At 29.8% G+C, this 17,057-nt stretch overlaps 2 protein-coding genes across 2 annotated transcripts in view; one reads left to right on the top strand and one right to left on the bottom strand.

The window, feature by feature from the left end:
* Nucleotides 1-1,108: 1,108 nt before the first annotated feature.
* Nucleotides 1,109-10,253, bottom strand: LOC129916147 (suppressor of hairless protein). Its single transcript, XM_055995946.1, has 5 exons — nucleotides 9,598-10,253; nucleotides 2,213-2,758; nucleotides 1,819-2,153; nucleotides 1,553-1,760; nucleotides 1,109-1,481 (listed from the first exon to the last, which is right to left on the bottom strand). The coding sequence occupies exons 1-5, from the start codon at nucleotides 9,985-9,987 to the stop codon at nucleotides 1,182-1,184; spliced, it is 1,779 nt and encodes a 592-aa protein (XP_055851921.1). The 5' UTR covers nucleotides 9,988-10,253; the 3' UTR covers nucleotides 1,109-1,181.
* LOC129916155 (40S ribosomal protein S21) overlaps nucleotides 8,426-17,057 on the top strand; it is a 329,284-nt gene continuing 320,652 nt past the window's right edge. The window contains exon 1 of the mRNA XM_055995957.1: nucleotides 8,426-8,437. The gene's annotated coding sequence lies outside the window, so the exon portion shown is untranslated. The remainder of the gene's footprint in view (nucleotides 8,438-17,057) is intronic.

Below are 17,057 nucleotides of genomic sequence, written 5' to 3' on the forward strand. Positions count from 1 at the left end.
AACTTTTTTTTCGTACCTGTAGCATACAAAATCTGCTGGCGTCTCATAAGTATAACATTAAAATCAATAAAACGCCTGGGGAACGCAAAATTGTTCTTCCACCATAGGAACTTATTGTTTTTAAAACAATTTTGCTTTCCGCCGACGAAATCTAAACAATCGTTTTTGTCGCTTTTGTATTGGCATTTTTTAGTCTTCGCTATAATACTTTGGGATATTATTAAAGTATAATAATGATGCCGTTTTATCAATATCTGGTATTTATGCCAAATGAGGTAAAAAAAATGAAAAACTTAACAAAAAGAAGGCAAAAGTACGTAATACTAAATAGGTACTTAAAAATTCGTATTTGGGTAGCGAGAATTTCTTAAAAAATGCATTTTTAAAGACGGTCATCATCAACTGATTTTTCGAAACAATCGAAATTATTTTCCAAAACTGTTGAAAATAAAAATAAATAAAAAAACTGTTTTTTTTTTTATAAAATAATTTATTTTATAAGATTCTCTCGTTTTGTTTTTTTTTTTTTCAAATTTTTTCTTTAATAATTCTTTGTAATTTTAAAGAACATATCAAATTTTGTTGTATAAAACTATTATATACAGAATATTTTTGTTTTGTTCATAATCGTCGTTTTTAACATTTTAATGTTATATTTAAAATTTTTTAATACGCTTAAGCTCTAAATACGATAGTTTACTTTTGTTTTTTTTTTGTTTTTGTAGTTTGTTTTGTAAAAAATATGTTTTTTTTTTATAATTTTTTTTTTGTATTTGTATGTTTTATATGCAAAATAGATTTCTATTTGTTTGTTTTTGTATAATAATTTATCAAAAGAAAGATACATTTCTATTACAAAAAAAAAAATTAAAAAGAATATTTTTTTTGTAGCAGACATTATAGTAACTTAATTCTAAAAAGAGTTATAGTCAAAAAATGACAATGGAATTAAAAAAAAAAAATAAAAACTCTTAAACTGTCTTTTTTTTGGAAAAAAAATATGATCAATACATAAAATTGGTGCTTTTTTAAAACAAATATTTTGCTGGAAAATTAGCTAAATAAAAATAAATATTTTGTTAAAAAAAAAAAAAAAAACACGAAAAACTATAAAAATACTTTTCAGTTAGTAAATTCAAATTCGAGATAAGGAAAAATGCCAGGGATTGTTGCCGACAATCTCAAGGAAGCCCACCATGTGTATTCCATTGGACATCGGATATAGACGGCAAAGACTGATGTTGTTGCTGCTGTTGCTGTTGTTGTTGTGTCTGTTGCTGATGATGGTTATTCATCGAAGCATTATTGTTACTCATTGTGCTGATGTTATTGTTATTATGTCTCGTACGCATAACATCTTCGGCTTGATTGCAATGTGGACGTGGTCCAGGCTCTGGAGTGTAAGTGAATGTTAGTCCAGTGGCATAAATGATGCCATCGTTTCGAACTAGAGAGATAGGCACTTGTGTTGGCTGGCGAACCTTAAGACGAAAATAAATAAAAAAAAAACAATTAATTAGCTTAGTTTTCTAATTTATTTAATAGAACTTACCCAGAGCCATTCGCCTCTAAATTGTGAAATCTCTGGTACAACACACAACAGCGTCTCTGTACATCGATACATTGTTTCAGCTTCAACATCACCAAACCACACTTGCAAATGTGGAGTAAAATTATCACCACTTAACTCTAACATTGCAACATCACCACCACCATTTAGATTGAGAGAGTTGACAATTGGCACCGGCGTCACAGGGGAACTACATATAAACAAAAGTTAATATTTTTGAAATTTCTCAAGAATTAATTTGAACTTACGAAACAGGTCCCATTCCCTCATAAAATTGATATTCAGCTTTGTCAGTCGAAATGATTGTCCAACAGGCACCGTCATTTATCATTTCTTTGTTTGGTTCTTTGGGACATGGCGTCGCTTGGAATTGTATAATTTTCTCCTGAGACAAACACAGGTACATCCGATCAGTGTCCTTCATATAGAATGCACATTTATGAAGCTGCGAAACAGGATCATCGGCTTCTAATAGTGCCATTTGTTTGTCAACTTTGCGAATGATCAAACGTGGCAAAGCCATTCCGGTGACTGAGCACACTAGCTTAACAGTAGCACCATAATGCACATAACCATCACGAACCTAAGAGAAAGGAACAATAGTTTCTTAACTTAACGATCCTTTAAAAGAGAAATCCTTACCTGAAACTCTTCAGATTCACTCTCATTATCATCCAATAAATGTATCGTAAATGCTCCCCATTGAGTGGAACTTGCATGAAAATGGCCATTCTCCACATGTAAATATCTCGTTGATACAGTTTGCGATCGAAGTCGATTGAATAACGCCACATTTGTCCCACTCGCTATACAAAGGTCAGCATTTTTCAGAGATTGTTTCTTTTTGGACGGTTTCGATATGACTTTGATGCGTTTGGAATTAAATACTCCAATATCATGGCCATTTCCATAGAACATCTTTACCGAGAGCATAAAATGTTTTCGTTTGTCCGAATCGGAGATGAATAGTGTCTTGGCGGCGCAATATTGTTTTCCATTTAGATCAAGTTGTTGCATATCCTGATCTGAATTGCCAATACCAATGAATGCACAAAGTTGAGCACCTTGTTCGCCATCGCCTTTTTGTAGCATCTCTTCGTAGCGTCTACGCCAGCCGCTACCAAAGAGATATATGCATGGGGGTGGGCAGAAGAAACGTTTTTCATTGCCATAGGATTTTTGAGCGACCTGCAAAATGAATGGAATCATTTGTTTCAGTACAGAAGGGGTTAGGGAAATCTAAAAATAGTAACAGAGAATGATGAATTTTCAACACTCATCAAATGTATCGTCATTTGAAATTGTTTTTTTTTTTTTTTTTTGTAGTTTTTTTGATTAATAAAAAAAAAATTAAAATTGCGGACAATTTTAGAGTGCGACCAAGTGTGAAGGTTGTAAAAGTGTGTAGCATTTGAATTTAAATTAAAATTTTTACAAATGCACCAGCGGCATCACCACCACCACCACCGCCGGTATGTATAGCAACAAAAATTAAAAAAAAAAAAACATAAAGCAACCACAAAAAATTATTCAGGGGACGCAATTAAATTGCATTTCCAGGCGGCAATAGTTTGTAGTTGTTGTTATTCGGCGACATTAATAGATTTTCTGTGGGCGAAACTAAAAAAAAAATCTAAAGGAACACTTGTACCAGTGGCCAGGCCAGATTCAATGAAGGTTGATGGTGCCATTAAAAATAAATCCAGGGTAAGCGGTTTTGGTGGTCAAGTTAATGATTTGTTATGGAAGTTGAGGATTGATCAAGGTTTTAATAGAAACATTTATAGAAAAAATGTCTTATTTCAGATTAGTTTTAAAGTAAATCCTACCTTGCTTTCAATTTAAACTTTGTAGGAAAATAAATTGATTGGAGTGAGGGATTAATTTGTTCCTTGATTATAGAAACGATCAACCAAACTATTTTCTTATGGAAAAAAATAATGATTCAATTTTTATGTAACTGAGAACTTCAATTTGGTAGTAGTTATTTAAGATGAAAGTAGGCAACCTACGTTTTTCGCAATTCAGTACCTATGTAAAGTTTTCTTAAGATATTATCGACTTTTGTAAAAAACAGATGATGGTAGTGTATCTAAAAAAATGCAATTATTAAGTACTATAAGACTAGGTTTTTACAACACAGTCGATGTGTAATTTACCATCGCCAAAATATTCTTTCATATAATCTTTTTTCAAATGACCGTTATTTTGTTCAAAGTTCTCCTTAAAATTGATTTTTTTTTCTTTCAAAAAATTGAGTTATGTATTTTTAAAGAGTTTTTTATTCAATAAACTTGATTTAAAATGTATCTAAGAGAATTAACTTCTGCTTTCAGAAAGTGTAGGCATAACATGAAATTAGTTTATTTTCTGTTTAGAGTCTATTACTCTCAGTGTTTTTGCTTGAAAAAAAAAGTAAAACAAAAAACTTTTAGTATAATTATTATTTATTTTATTAAAAATAAAACAGTTTTTAATGAAAAAATATTTGCTTCACAAAAAAACAAATTCGTCAAAAGTTGAAACTTGTACAGTAGGTACTAAATTTTAAACAAATACACTAAGATGACTTTACCTCAATGCACTGAAGTGTTGACTATCCTGTTTGATGAAAATTACTTTTTAAAACAAATACAAATGGGGATACACTAGGCAGGTTCATAAACGTTTCATTAATTATTTTTTTATTCACAGAAACGGAAACGAAAATTGAATCCGTACGGATTGATTCTACTTTTTTGTTGGAGAATATTGTTTTCCGGTAGAAAATTGCTACCCGGATTGAAAACGTCAAACATTTTTCGAATTGTAAATCCGTTCGTTTTTTGAAACGCCTATGAATCTGCAAAATGTGTTCGAATACGAAATTCGGAGCAACTAAAATTCGAAAAGGGGAGAAAATAGAATTCGAAGTTTCTTCTTAACATTTACAAAAAATCACTTTTAAATGCGTTTTAAAAATTAGGTAATTTTGTGTATATTAATTTAATTTTATCAATGAAAAACATACGCACCCAACTTTGTTAACTATTCTTTAAAAAAAAAAAGTGTAAAAATGACTTTTAATGGCAGATTTGGCATGGAATGCAACTAACTCAATATATAACAAGAATTGATTTAATAGTTTGGTCGACTGAGACTTGTAACAAGCGTAACTTTCTTATAGTCAAAAAAAAAACTTCACTAGAACCTAACATAAATCAATAAATATAATGAAGCGTTATATCAATAAGTCAAATATTTTTCTGCGGCAAGTCAAACAATTTGGAAGAAAAGGTAGCACAAAATTTACAGGTCATGCAAAAATTTGTTTTTGGAGCACGGATTATGATATGTATGTCTGAACGATTGTTGATCGTTAAAAATAATTGCCTCTATATTTAAGCACAAAAAGACGGGCAGTCAATGCCCAATCTAAAGGTAAGTAAAGTAAAGACCGACCACCATTTTTTCGTTTAATTGCTACTTGTTTATTTTGTCCACCCAATCTCTTTTTTTTATTCATAAACACGCTAAAAATATCAATGTGTTTTTTCAATGCTACTTAAAAAAAACTCTCTTCGTTCTACTTTGATTGGTATCGCTTACTTCGTGAGATGGGTTGCACTACATAATATTGATATAGAGTATTTCTTCTCATGATCTGGATAGTGATACAAAATTTATAGTTTCTGAGGAGAGTTTCTAGGAAAAGTTGAAAGCTAAGCTCAAAAGTTGGATGGTTAAGCTGTATTCGCCTGAATAGAGTGGGCGATAATAGGTTAAAGCAGTTCATTAGCAAATTCGCGGAGCATATCTTCGGAAATTAAGCTAAACTTTGAACTAAATATAAAAGCAATTAGCGTGTCTTACATGAAAAGCAGAAAGTAAATTAAATTCTGAACCAGTTTCAAATTTACAGACTCGAATAAATTTTAAATATTTCCAAATGCAAAATATTTCCTTCAAGATAAAAGTTAATTATTTTACGGTTTTACATGACGTTAAAAGAAATAATATAAGGAGTGTAAAACAAATCAACAGAAGATTTATATACTATTTATTGGTTTAGGAACCATGTTATGAAAAATTTTGTTTCTTTAATTTTTGAAAAGTTAAAAAACTTTTTTCAGCACTATCTCGAATTTGGTTTCAAAATTTGCATGTTTTTGCTTTTCCTATGGTTCTTGATAACGAGCCTTCGCCCATTTTTGGTTTGAATGTACAAAAAATGCTAAGTTTAAACTTTTCATCTTTTTTACCAAAAATTGTTTGGTGTTTCTCATCAAGTGATAAATAAATTAGAATTTTTTGTGAATGTTAGCAGATAGAAATGCAATTTGGTATTAGCCATACGGTTTTTGTTTTGAGTTTTTACCAAAGTACCAATCGCTTTTATCTTAAACTAAATTTGTGCTTCCTCGAAGTTTTAATATTGTAAAATTATATCCAAAATACATATCTAATCAATTATTATTGTCATTGAAATAAGTGGCACATATTGGCCAATTTTTTAAACTTAGGTACTGTCTCTAAATTCAAAAAATGTGTAAAAGACGTTAAAGTTTTTACCATGGTTAAATTTTAACAATTTTTTTTAGTGGTATCAAATTTATAATTTGCGGAATTGAATTTTAAACACATTATTTCGGGTAAAATTTCCATTTAATTATAGTTAATTAGATGTCATGGAACAATTATCATTTCTACTCCCCAATTTTGAGTTCCACGTTTCAAAAATTAAAAAAAATTGTTAGAAGCCACCTGAAGGTACCAGGGGAAAAACGCATTATTCCCACTTTTAAGAGAAAATAAACTTATTATGACGCCTTGTAGAATATACTAAGCATAAAAATGAGGCATAAAAATTCGCGCGAATTTTTATTTTCACACCTCAAAATTGATTCTCCCATGGGCAAAATTTTTTTCCGCTTCGCGTTTGGCTTGTGCAATTTAAATAGATTCTCATGTGAGCAAATTTGTTTCCGCTTCGCTTTCCGCCAATTAATTGGGATTTATTTGTTTTTAATCTCTATGTGATAATTAATTAGCCCGCTTTGTTTGCGAGATAGTTCCCCAAATAAGTGGCGATTATCACTATGAGACTCCAAAAAAATCGTCTTTTGAACAAAATTTTGTTCTTCTTTGCTTTGTGTGAGTTTTCGAAAATTACTCCAATAAGCTTTACAAACAAAACTCGAGTCAGTTAAGAAAAAAAAACATAAAATTTTCAAAAAAAAAAACTAAAAAATCAATTTACAAATATTGTTGAAAAAAAAATTTACGTTTCAACATTCTTTACAAATTAATATTCCTTAAGCACCTTCCACATCTTTTTAAAAATTATGGAGTTCTGGCTAACTTTTTTGTGGGTTTCTGACACCCTTCGGTGGGTTGTAAGTTTATAATTGATTTGTGGACTTATAACCCACCCAAGCGAGTCAGTAGTCCATTATGTATACTTTTGGCCCGTGGACTTATGACCCTGCACCCAAATTTAAGCCTTACAAAAAAAAAAAAAAAAAAAAAAACAAATAAATGATGCGCCTTAAGTTGTATGAAGTACAACATTTTAAATTGTGTTTTTCTCGGAATGAGTTGAAATGGAATTGTGCTGTTTTCCCCTTGGACCATTCAATTTTTATGTGACATTAAATTAGAGATGCCGCGAACATTCGGCCACTATTCGGTATTCGGCCTATTTTTCTGGTATTCGGTCGAATAGTTTAACTATTCGGCCGAATACCGAATACCAAATGGAGAAGAAAAAAGACATAAATTATTATAATAAAATGTGTGTTTTATTAAAAAATTGTAATTTTAGTAGGTACTTATAATCTACTAAAGGCAAGTTTTGGTGAATGAAAACTATTTGTTCCGCATTTGTTGGTAGTAAACGATTACGTTTATCTTCGGAGACTATTCCCGCTTCGAAAAATATTCTTTCGCTGTAAACACTTGTCCCAGGAGAAGAAAGGTAGACTTTAGCTAATGTTGTCAAAATATGAAATTTTGTAGTATGTGTTGACCACCACTTGAATGATTCCGCCGTTCGAACAGCGAACAGTCCTCATATATAATTCGATTTTAGATGTCTACCTTTGCATTAGTAGGTTCAGATATTTATCTTAAAAGAAGTTCAATTATTCATCGTTACAATACGATGCTGTTGGGAATTTTTTAAGCCACATCTATTCTTGAGACAAAGTATAAAATTTTTGAAATTACCAACGTTTTTTTCTGAGTGTCCTTGGCCGAATATTCGGTATTCGGCCGAGGAGCGTGGCCGAATATTCGGTATTCGGCCAAATCAATGTTCGCGACATCTCTACATTAAATAGGTAGTTAAAAAAAAAAAATCTGTAGTTAAAACTGTGTCATAAGAATCTTTTGGCTTCCAAATATGGATTAGCAATAGTTTTTCAGATAGGTAGTACAATTCAGTGGCGTAATAGTTAGTATGGTTGACGATCGCCTTGTCTTTTTTGACGAATAATAATTTTTCCAAAGAATTGAAAAGGATTCGCCTGAAAATTGTACATAATTTCATAATTACAAACTAATAACACGTAAACAGGAATAATAATTGTGATTTGGAAATTACTAAATCTTTAAATCACAATCATGATAAGAAGACAAAAACTTCAAAAGTTTATTAGGAATTTGTTTTCAATTTCCTGTAAACTGAATTTTTTATATCTTAGGCCGTGTGTGAATTGCGTTAAATAGTTAACACCGTGTAAAATTTTTGACAATATTGAGGTGAATAAAAAATTTCAGCTGTTAAAAATTTATTGGGTTCTGGGACCCAGGGCTACCTTAGTAGATTTTCAAAAAGAGGATAAAAAAGAGGATTTTGATAAAAAAAAAGAGACCCCAATAAAAAAATGTAAAAATAGAATAAGTTAAGTACAACAGTCACACGAAATACCTCATTTGCGCCTTTCCCGAACCGCAACATAAACCTTTTAACACAATTTTTGTTAAAATTAAAACTGTGGTTATAATAAAAATATTACTCGTAAACAAAATTTATTAAAAATAACCTTATAAAAATCAAATCAGCGCTAAACAACAGCAACGTATATTTTTTTTTACAATTACAAAAAAAGAGGAAAAAGAGGAATCAAAATATCAAAAGGAGGGATTTTTTGACAATTTTGAAAAAGTAGAGGGAAAGTGGATTGGGTGAAAAAAAGAGGAAAAACGCATCTTTAGAGGCGCAAAGGTAGCCCTGCTGGGACCTGGTTAGATTTGAGTTAAATTTTTTTTGCAGATGGTTTTGTTTTGTTTTGTTTTTTTGTTTTTTGTTTTTTTTTTTTTTATTAGAAAGGACTTTCATGGCAGAAAAGAAACAGAGAAAAGTATTAAACAATAAGCCATACAGCTGAAATTTTTTTGTTCACCGCAATAGTGTCAAAAATTTTACACGGTGTTAACTATTTAACGCAATTCACACACAACCTTAAATTACACAGTACTTTGCAATCTTTATTAGGTTTATCTTGAAATGGAAAGGTGTTTAAATTCCATTCATAAAACATTTGAATCAATTCGTTGTAAAACTTTGCAAAGCCTTTAAGAATTTGTAAGTTACAATCTAGTTACTTTTAATTTTATCAGTATTTTGCGGTTAATTTTAGTGAATTTGGATAAAACTTTATAAAATATCTTAGGAATTGAAATTATATAAAAAAAAATATATCTGCGTGTTGGTTCTTATCCAAAATATACCCACCACAGAAACCACAAACTATAAAAATTTTAAGAAAAGAATTTGCACTCAAAAATTGAGGACAAATTCCATACTCGTACAACCAAGAACCAAGTTAAATTCCAAGCAAAAAAAGAAAAACCTGCCGCTGTCATCGCCTCAAAATCAAACAATAGTTATAGGATCACCTTGAACGTGTGTTCTTAAGGCCTACCTGCTGCATACTTTATTAATTACATTTCCAATATCAAGACATAATCTCTTGAAAATCTTTTGCCACTACCAAGTAAATCCATTTCCCATTTTAATTAACTAACTACGTTGATGATCTTACCTTGGCGTGCAATATAACAATAACCATGTCATTTCGCTCGCGCATATATCGTTCCATTGCATCTCTCGTCAGCTTTTTGTCCTCAATGTGTGGCCTATAAATTGAATTCGGGACCACAGATCCACTTGGCAAAAGGCCGGCTCCACCAACAACAACATTGCCAACACCGCCGCCAGCCATCCTGGCAGCCGGCATTAAACCCAAATGATGTTGTGGCGGACTTGGTGGCAATAGAGCATTGCCACCGTGTTGTTGATGTTGTGGCGGACTTGGAGGAGTTTGTGCGTAGCCACCATTGCCGCCATTGCCTCCTCCGCCGCCACCACCACCTAAACCAAAATGAGGCATTCCGCTGGCGTCTGTGTAATTGTCTGATCCTAGACTCTTCATTTAATCCACATTGTTTAAAATCAAAACGAATTAAAAACACAACTCAAAATAGACGAGATAATAAACAAGAAAATGCAATTTGTAAAAAAATAAAAAAACACCGAATAGAAGATTGTTTATTTAGCAACATTTATGTATTTTTTTTTTGATATATCACAGTTATTATTTTTTGTTTCATACAAAATATTTATTATAGGCAAATTATTGATGGAAAAATCTTTGGCACAATATTGAAGAAAATTTAATTTTCTTTTAAATTAAAACTAAAAAAATTTAAAGAAATTGAAGTTTTCTTGTATTTTTTGTTCAAAATATAGTAGCGAATCCTTTTTTGAACGCGAAGAAGCGATTTAAAATGACAGCTGCTGTCATTTATAGACGAGATAGAAAAAAAAAAAAAATAACAAAAAGAAAAAAGACAACAGCAGGAGCAGGAGAGAGCACACCACTGAACTGCGTCACTTTTTTTTTTTTTATATATGAAATGAGGAGGAAAGAAGCACTTCTCCTCTACAACTACCACCACAATCACACCGATACAGACCGACTGACGACACGGCTAATTTAATTTTTTGTTTCTTTTTATTTTAAATTATTATCCTTTATTTTGTATTTAATTTAATGAATGAATCCTTTTTTGAATTGAATTTCTGATTGAATGGAGAAAAATCTTGTAGTACTTTTGGATTTATTTACCAGTCAATTGAATAAGTTGAATGGGGCAAACGTAAACACGAACTGAACAACTTCCCACAAAACAAACTAGTTTTATCGTGGGGTAGGTATGCTTGCCAATCTTGTTATTTCAAAATCAAGTATAAGGTAATTTTGTTTTTTAAAAGTTCTGTTTGTCTTATCACTTCTATGAATTAAGAGCCGTTTGCGAAATTGGGTTAAAATGTTGGTTTAATATTGAACGATGGCTAAATTTTAAAGTTTGGTTCAAAAAGAGATCAAATGTATTTTTTTGCTGTGTGAATTGGGTTAAGTGGGACTTTTTTTTTTTGGCACTACTTTGATTAAAATTCCCTCAAGATAAAACCAAATTCCCCTTAAAAAATGGTTTTTCTTATATTCTATTAATCATTTTTTTTAAAAAAACCTAGCTGAAAATATATAAAGTTAAATATTCTAGTATGGAAATGTAAGAAATTCACAATTTAAGATTTTTTTTTTTATTTTATCGACAAATTATCACTTTTTGATCTGTTCAACTACAATTAAGTTGTCGCAACAACAGTTTTTTGACAGATTTAGATCAAAAAATAAAATGATTTTTTCACCAAACGAAAACACCAATAGTTTGAGGAATACTTTTACATTTTTTTTTAAATATCCACGCATTATAAAAAAAATTATTTCGAATATATCTTGATCTTTTTATCTTGATAAACGTCAAATTTTAACCACTAGTGTCAAATTTTAACCTGCTCCTCAGCTGGATAAATTTCAACCCAATTTATTCACCACTCTATTGTCAAAATTTAGAAAAAAAAACGTCAAATCAACATTTTAACATTTTTTTCGATATAAGAAATCAAGCTTTATTGAGAGGTGTTGGTTGAAAGATGGGGTATTGTCCAACCAACTGCGTTCCATTATAAAGCAAAATGAAAATTTTCCATAAAAAAATTGCACAACGAAATTTTGAACGAAAAATGGCATGTGCTGTTGAGCGAAATCAAACAATCCCATCCAAGACTGGCTATAATATATTTGCATATCATATTACCGCACGGCATGTGTATATTTCAGAACATTAGCCGAATTAATTTATAGTTGCGACATCTTTCCGTTCAGCTGTCAATATTGTTTTACCCAGCGTAATATGAGCCCTGTTAAATTGGGAGGTGGCTAAGTACTTTACTAGCGATTTTCAATGGAACGCACTTTCAACGAATTCAATACAAATCGTATCTACTCGGGAAGAAGAGCATGAGTAGATGATAGTACTAGATTAACCAAAACATCTACTAGTAGTAAACTACCACCTCGAATGGAACAGGGCTATGGGGAACACTTAAACCAAGGTAAAGGAGGTCCATTTTTTGTTTTGTCTTTTTAACACATCTGGTTGAGGCTTAAAATCTAGATATGGAATCATCACACATAGAGCGTTTTTAACAACGCACTCAGACTTTTGATACTTTTCAAAAATCTTTACTTCACAGCCATTTTCAAGTAAAAATTCCATCTAAAGTGTTTTATGTCTTATCGCTGTAAAATCGATGCATTTTTTTGTTCACAGATCAAGCTTAATCTTAGCACCTAAATAAAATTCTCCAAAATTTAGCCAAGCTTAAATTAATTTAAGAATTTCAACCGAGTTGTGTGTTGCTTCAGATTTAAACCACATACATCATATTTTCGTTTTCAACTGCACATTTTGTATCTGTCACAATTAAGCGCTGTCAAGAAAGCGTAGAAATAAATATGGAGATCAAAAATATCAGCTCAAATTTAGCTTGACATTCGTACAAGAATATAGAACCTTAAATGCCTTCTATTCGTTGATTGAAATTATATTGATTTTGTAAAAAAAAAAATCTTTAAGAGGGTGCTACAATTATTTTGAATAAGTAATGTTGCCCCATGATAAATATTTTTTTTACTTTCTCTAGTTTTGTTTAAAAATCCGAGAGTGTTAAGTGTTTTTCTATTATTATCCATTCATTTTTGTAAGCTTTTTCATGTTAAAAACTATAAAAGTTTAAGTATAAATAAAAGTCACATCAAATTTGTTTGTCATCAAGAAAAGAAAAAAAACGTATGGTGGCAATCATATTGTGCGTTAACATTACACTAGAAAAGTATCTCATTCAACAAAGCGAGCCGGTAGATTTGTTATTTTTATCTATTAGTGTGAAGAGTGCGAATATATTTTCAATAGTAAATTCTCTTATGGGAAAATTGAACACGCACACAATGATGAAAACACCTGTTTGTGCAGTCAGTATTTTCCCACGGTATTAATTTGTTTTTCTTTCTTCTAAATTTAATTTTGTGATGTTTTGAATGGAAATGATATTAAATATTCATTTAGTGAAGTTATAAAATCAATTGAAAATGAAATCAATTGTGAAAATCATATTTAAATGAAGTTTTGTAAGGGAAATTGGGATATTTTGAATTTAAAAATAGTTTTGATTAGTAGTGTACTTGGGTGGAGAAATGAAATGAAAGAATAATCCATTGGTAAGAAAGGGAAAACTATATATTCAGGTTGTAAATAATTTATAAGTGATGCCAAGTGTTATAATATTTTATAAAGAGTTTGAATTTTTAATAAATTGAATTATTAGGTGTGTTTTTTAAAGCTGAAACACAATCACGCTTTGCCGTCGATTTCGACAACTGCGAAAAGTTCAACTATAGGAAATCTGTGTATCCTCACACAACGACGCTTTTCTTACGTACGCTTTTTTTGACAAACGTAAGGAAACGTAAGAAAGCGAGCAAAAGTTCAACCAGACTGAACTTTTGCTCCCTTTCTGACATTTAACAGACATAGTTACAGTCACCCACATTATTATTGCGCCAAATGGGAATAAAAAAAAATTAATTATTGTAAAACTATGTGTGTTTTTTAATTTCTCTATATAGATTTTGCACAAAAAAACGACATCGAGATATTTTAAATCAAAACAATTTACGTATTAAAAACAAAAAAAATTTAATGATGTTTTATTGTTAAAAAACAATATATTTTGATTGGTTTTGTTTTTATAAATATAGGATTAAAGAATAAACAAATTTCTATGCATTTTTTGAACACATTAATATCCTTTTTCATTTTTCCACAATTAAATCAAGATAAAGACTTGGCCCAATAATTTTGTTAGTGACTGTGTTTTTTTTATTTGACAGCAGATTTTATGTTGCAATCAGCTGTTCAAAGTCAAAGTGACAGAAGCGCGCTTTGAGGATTTCTCAACGTAACGCAACGAAGCGACGCCCTAAAGCGTGATTGTGTTTCAGCTTTTATTACCACTGGTCTTAACTGGACAAAAAAAACGCCTCGGGGCTTAACCTGAAATCTTGGCAGCACTGTATATTGAATGCTCCGAAAACAGCAGACACAACACAAATTTAGAGTTGTCATATTTTTCGCTTTCGTCATTTTCTTGTATTTTTCATGTATGTTTTACAAAGAGATACAAAAATGTATGCTAGCAAAACTATTTTAATACATTTTGTCCTTCCAAACGTGAGTTTTCACGTTTTCAAACAAATTCTAAACAATTTATGAAAAAATTAGTTTGGTAGCACAGATTTAAAGCTCTTCAAAAAGTTAAGCCCAGATAAATCTCCGGGCTAAACAACTAAGCCCAAGGGGCTAAGGTGTTGTTGTATTTAACATGTAAATTGCTTAGCCCAGACTGCGTTTTTTTTGTCTAGTTAAGACCGGTTGTAATAAAAAACACACCTATTGATGGCAAAGTTGTTAGCAATAAAAAAAAATCAATAAATGTTTATATTTCAAAATGTATCAATAAGCTTCTAGTTCCTAAACTTATGTAAATCCATCCATTTTATTTATTATTTGTATTAAAATTTTTCTCAGTTTTCCACAAAATATAATTTTTGTTAATACAAATTGTTAATTATAATAATTAACAAAATTAAAGATATGTCAGTAATTAGATAACTTCGCTAATTTGGTCAGTTCGAATTAGTGGAGTAACTAAAGCTCAAAAATTGGCAATATTAGGGAACCCGGCCGAACAGCTTAGATTTTGATGATCTTTTTTTTCAAACGTCGGTAATTAAAAATACTTTAAAGTCTATAGATTAAAAATTGCCGGTGTTGCCGTTTTGATTTTTTAAATTTAATTGAAGATTTTTGTGAACAAAAACAAATTTTTTTCAAAAATTTTTCTTAAATTTCATAAATTAATTGATGCCAAAAGATTGTCTAGGAAATTCAAGGAAAAAAAATATATGGGAGTGAGGGACAATCTTCCATAGTTCAAGCCATAGATGCAATTTTCTTATTAATTGACTTCAAACACAAAAAAAAATATTTGAACACAGCGGCAACACCTACAATATTCAAATATACATTTTTTAAAAGCTAGAAGCTTAGTCATATATGTAAAATTAAAATTAAGTTAATTGAATGAACGGCTTTTGAGAGAATGGTAATTGAACTCAGATTTTTGAAAAAAAAAATTATTGAAAAAATTTTAACATGTCGTTTTTTAAACTTGGTCGTAATATAAAATGCATTTATTTTCAAATTTTTTTGGCCGCATTTATTATTATTTCAAATTATAAAAGGAAATGTCAATATGTGTTACGGTTTATGAAAAAAATTAAAAAGTATTTCATTTTCGAAGAACTTTTTTTAATAAAAGTTTTGAAAAAAAAATGTAACTTATTTTTTTTTTTTTAAGTTCAACATCTAAACATAAAATTATTTTTTATTCATTTAATAACCCTTACTGTTGAAAGTTAAATAGCAAAAATTTAAAGTTTCTATTTACCACAGTCTTTGAGAAAATTAATTATTTCAAGGCAAAAATTCAGTTTTAATAAAAAAAAACCATTGAAATTGAAGTAATTTTTCATTTTTTTTTCCAAAAGTGTGATATTTTTACCTTTTTTGCTTCGAAATTCAACTGATAATATTTATGGCCAAAAATTTTTTTTAAATAAATTCATATTTTATGAGAAAAAGTTTGGAAAAAAGTCATTTTAAATTTTTCTAATAACATTTTTTTTTAAATTCTGAGTTTGAGGACCATTTTTTCAAAAAGTCTTGATTAAATTTAGTGGATTTAAATTTAAGAGCTAAGAATGAGCTTCTGGCTTTTTAAAAATGTATTTTAAAATATTGTAGGTGTTGCCGTTGTTTTCAAAATATATTTTTTGTGTTTGAGGTCAGAATGTTAGAAAATTGCATTTATCGCTTAAAAGATTGAAGATTGTCCCTTACTGCCTTTTATATATATTCCTTAAATTACCTAGAGAATCTTTTGCTATCATTTGTTTTATGAAATTTAATGAAAAAAAAATGGTTTTGTTAAAAAAAATTAATTTTAATTTTAAAAAACAATACGGCAACACCAGCAATTTTTAATCTATAGACTTTAAAGTATTTTTAATTACCTACGTTTGAAAAAAAAAAATCGTCAAAATCAGAGCTGTTCGGCCGGGTTCCCTAATATATAATTTGCTTTAGTTATTCTACTAAATATCTCATTTCGAATTTCAAATCGAATAGGAAACTATTACAATTAAATTCAAACTGAGATAACTTGTGAAATTATCTCATTTAGCATTTATGCAGTAGAAAATGCTAAAAAATTCAATAAACTTGAGGTCATAAATAACCATTTTAAACTATTTGAAATAGTTATCCCGATATCAAATATTTTTTTTCTTTGAGTTCATATTGTAATTTGTTTTTTTTTGCAGAAAAAGTTCTTACAAATTGATTTATAAACCTGAAATCTAAGCTTTCTGCACTATTTTTTAAGAAACTCAGTATTAAAAAAAAAGTTTTACTTAAAAAAAATTTCATTTTTTTTCGTGCTTATTTAAATCCAAATGAAGCTTTTTAAAGTTTTTGCTTCAATTTTTTTTTAAGGCCGTGTGTGAATTGCGTTAAATAGTTAACACCGTGTAAATTTTTTTTATTGAGGTGAACAAAAAAATTAAAAAAAAATTATTGTTTAAAAATTTTTTTTTGCCTTTTTTCTGCCATGATACTCCTTTTTAATAAAAAAACAAACAAAACGAAACCATCTGCAAACAAAATTTAACTCAAATTTAAGCAGGTCCCAGAGCCCAATAAATTTGTATCAGCTGAAAATTTTTTATTCAATAGTGTCAAAAATTGTACACGGTGTTAACTATTTAACGCAATTCACACACGACCTAAATGTCAAACATCCATTTAAGTATTATTTTAATGAAGCTGTTTTATGATGAATAGTTTGAAAAAATTATTTTCGAGCTCAAAACTTTGAATAAAAGATATGTACCTATCTCAACTAACAATTTTGCTTCTATAAAGCTTTATAGAAGCAAAAGAAGCATGTATAAAGCTTTACAGAAGCAAAATT

This window comes from Episyrphus balteatus, chromosome 3, assembly GCF_945859705.1.
Source record: "Episyrphus balteatus chromosome 3, idEpiBalt1.1, whole genome shotgun sequence".
NCBI classification, from domain to species: domain Eukaryota; kingdom Metazoa; phylum Arthropoda; class Insecta; order Diptera; family Syrphidae; genus Episyrphus; species Episyrphus balteatus.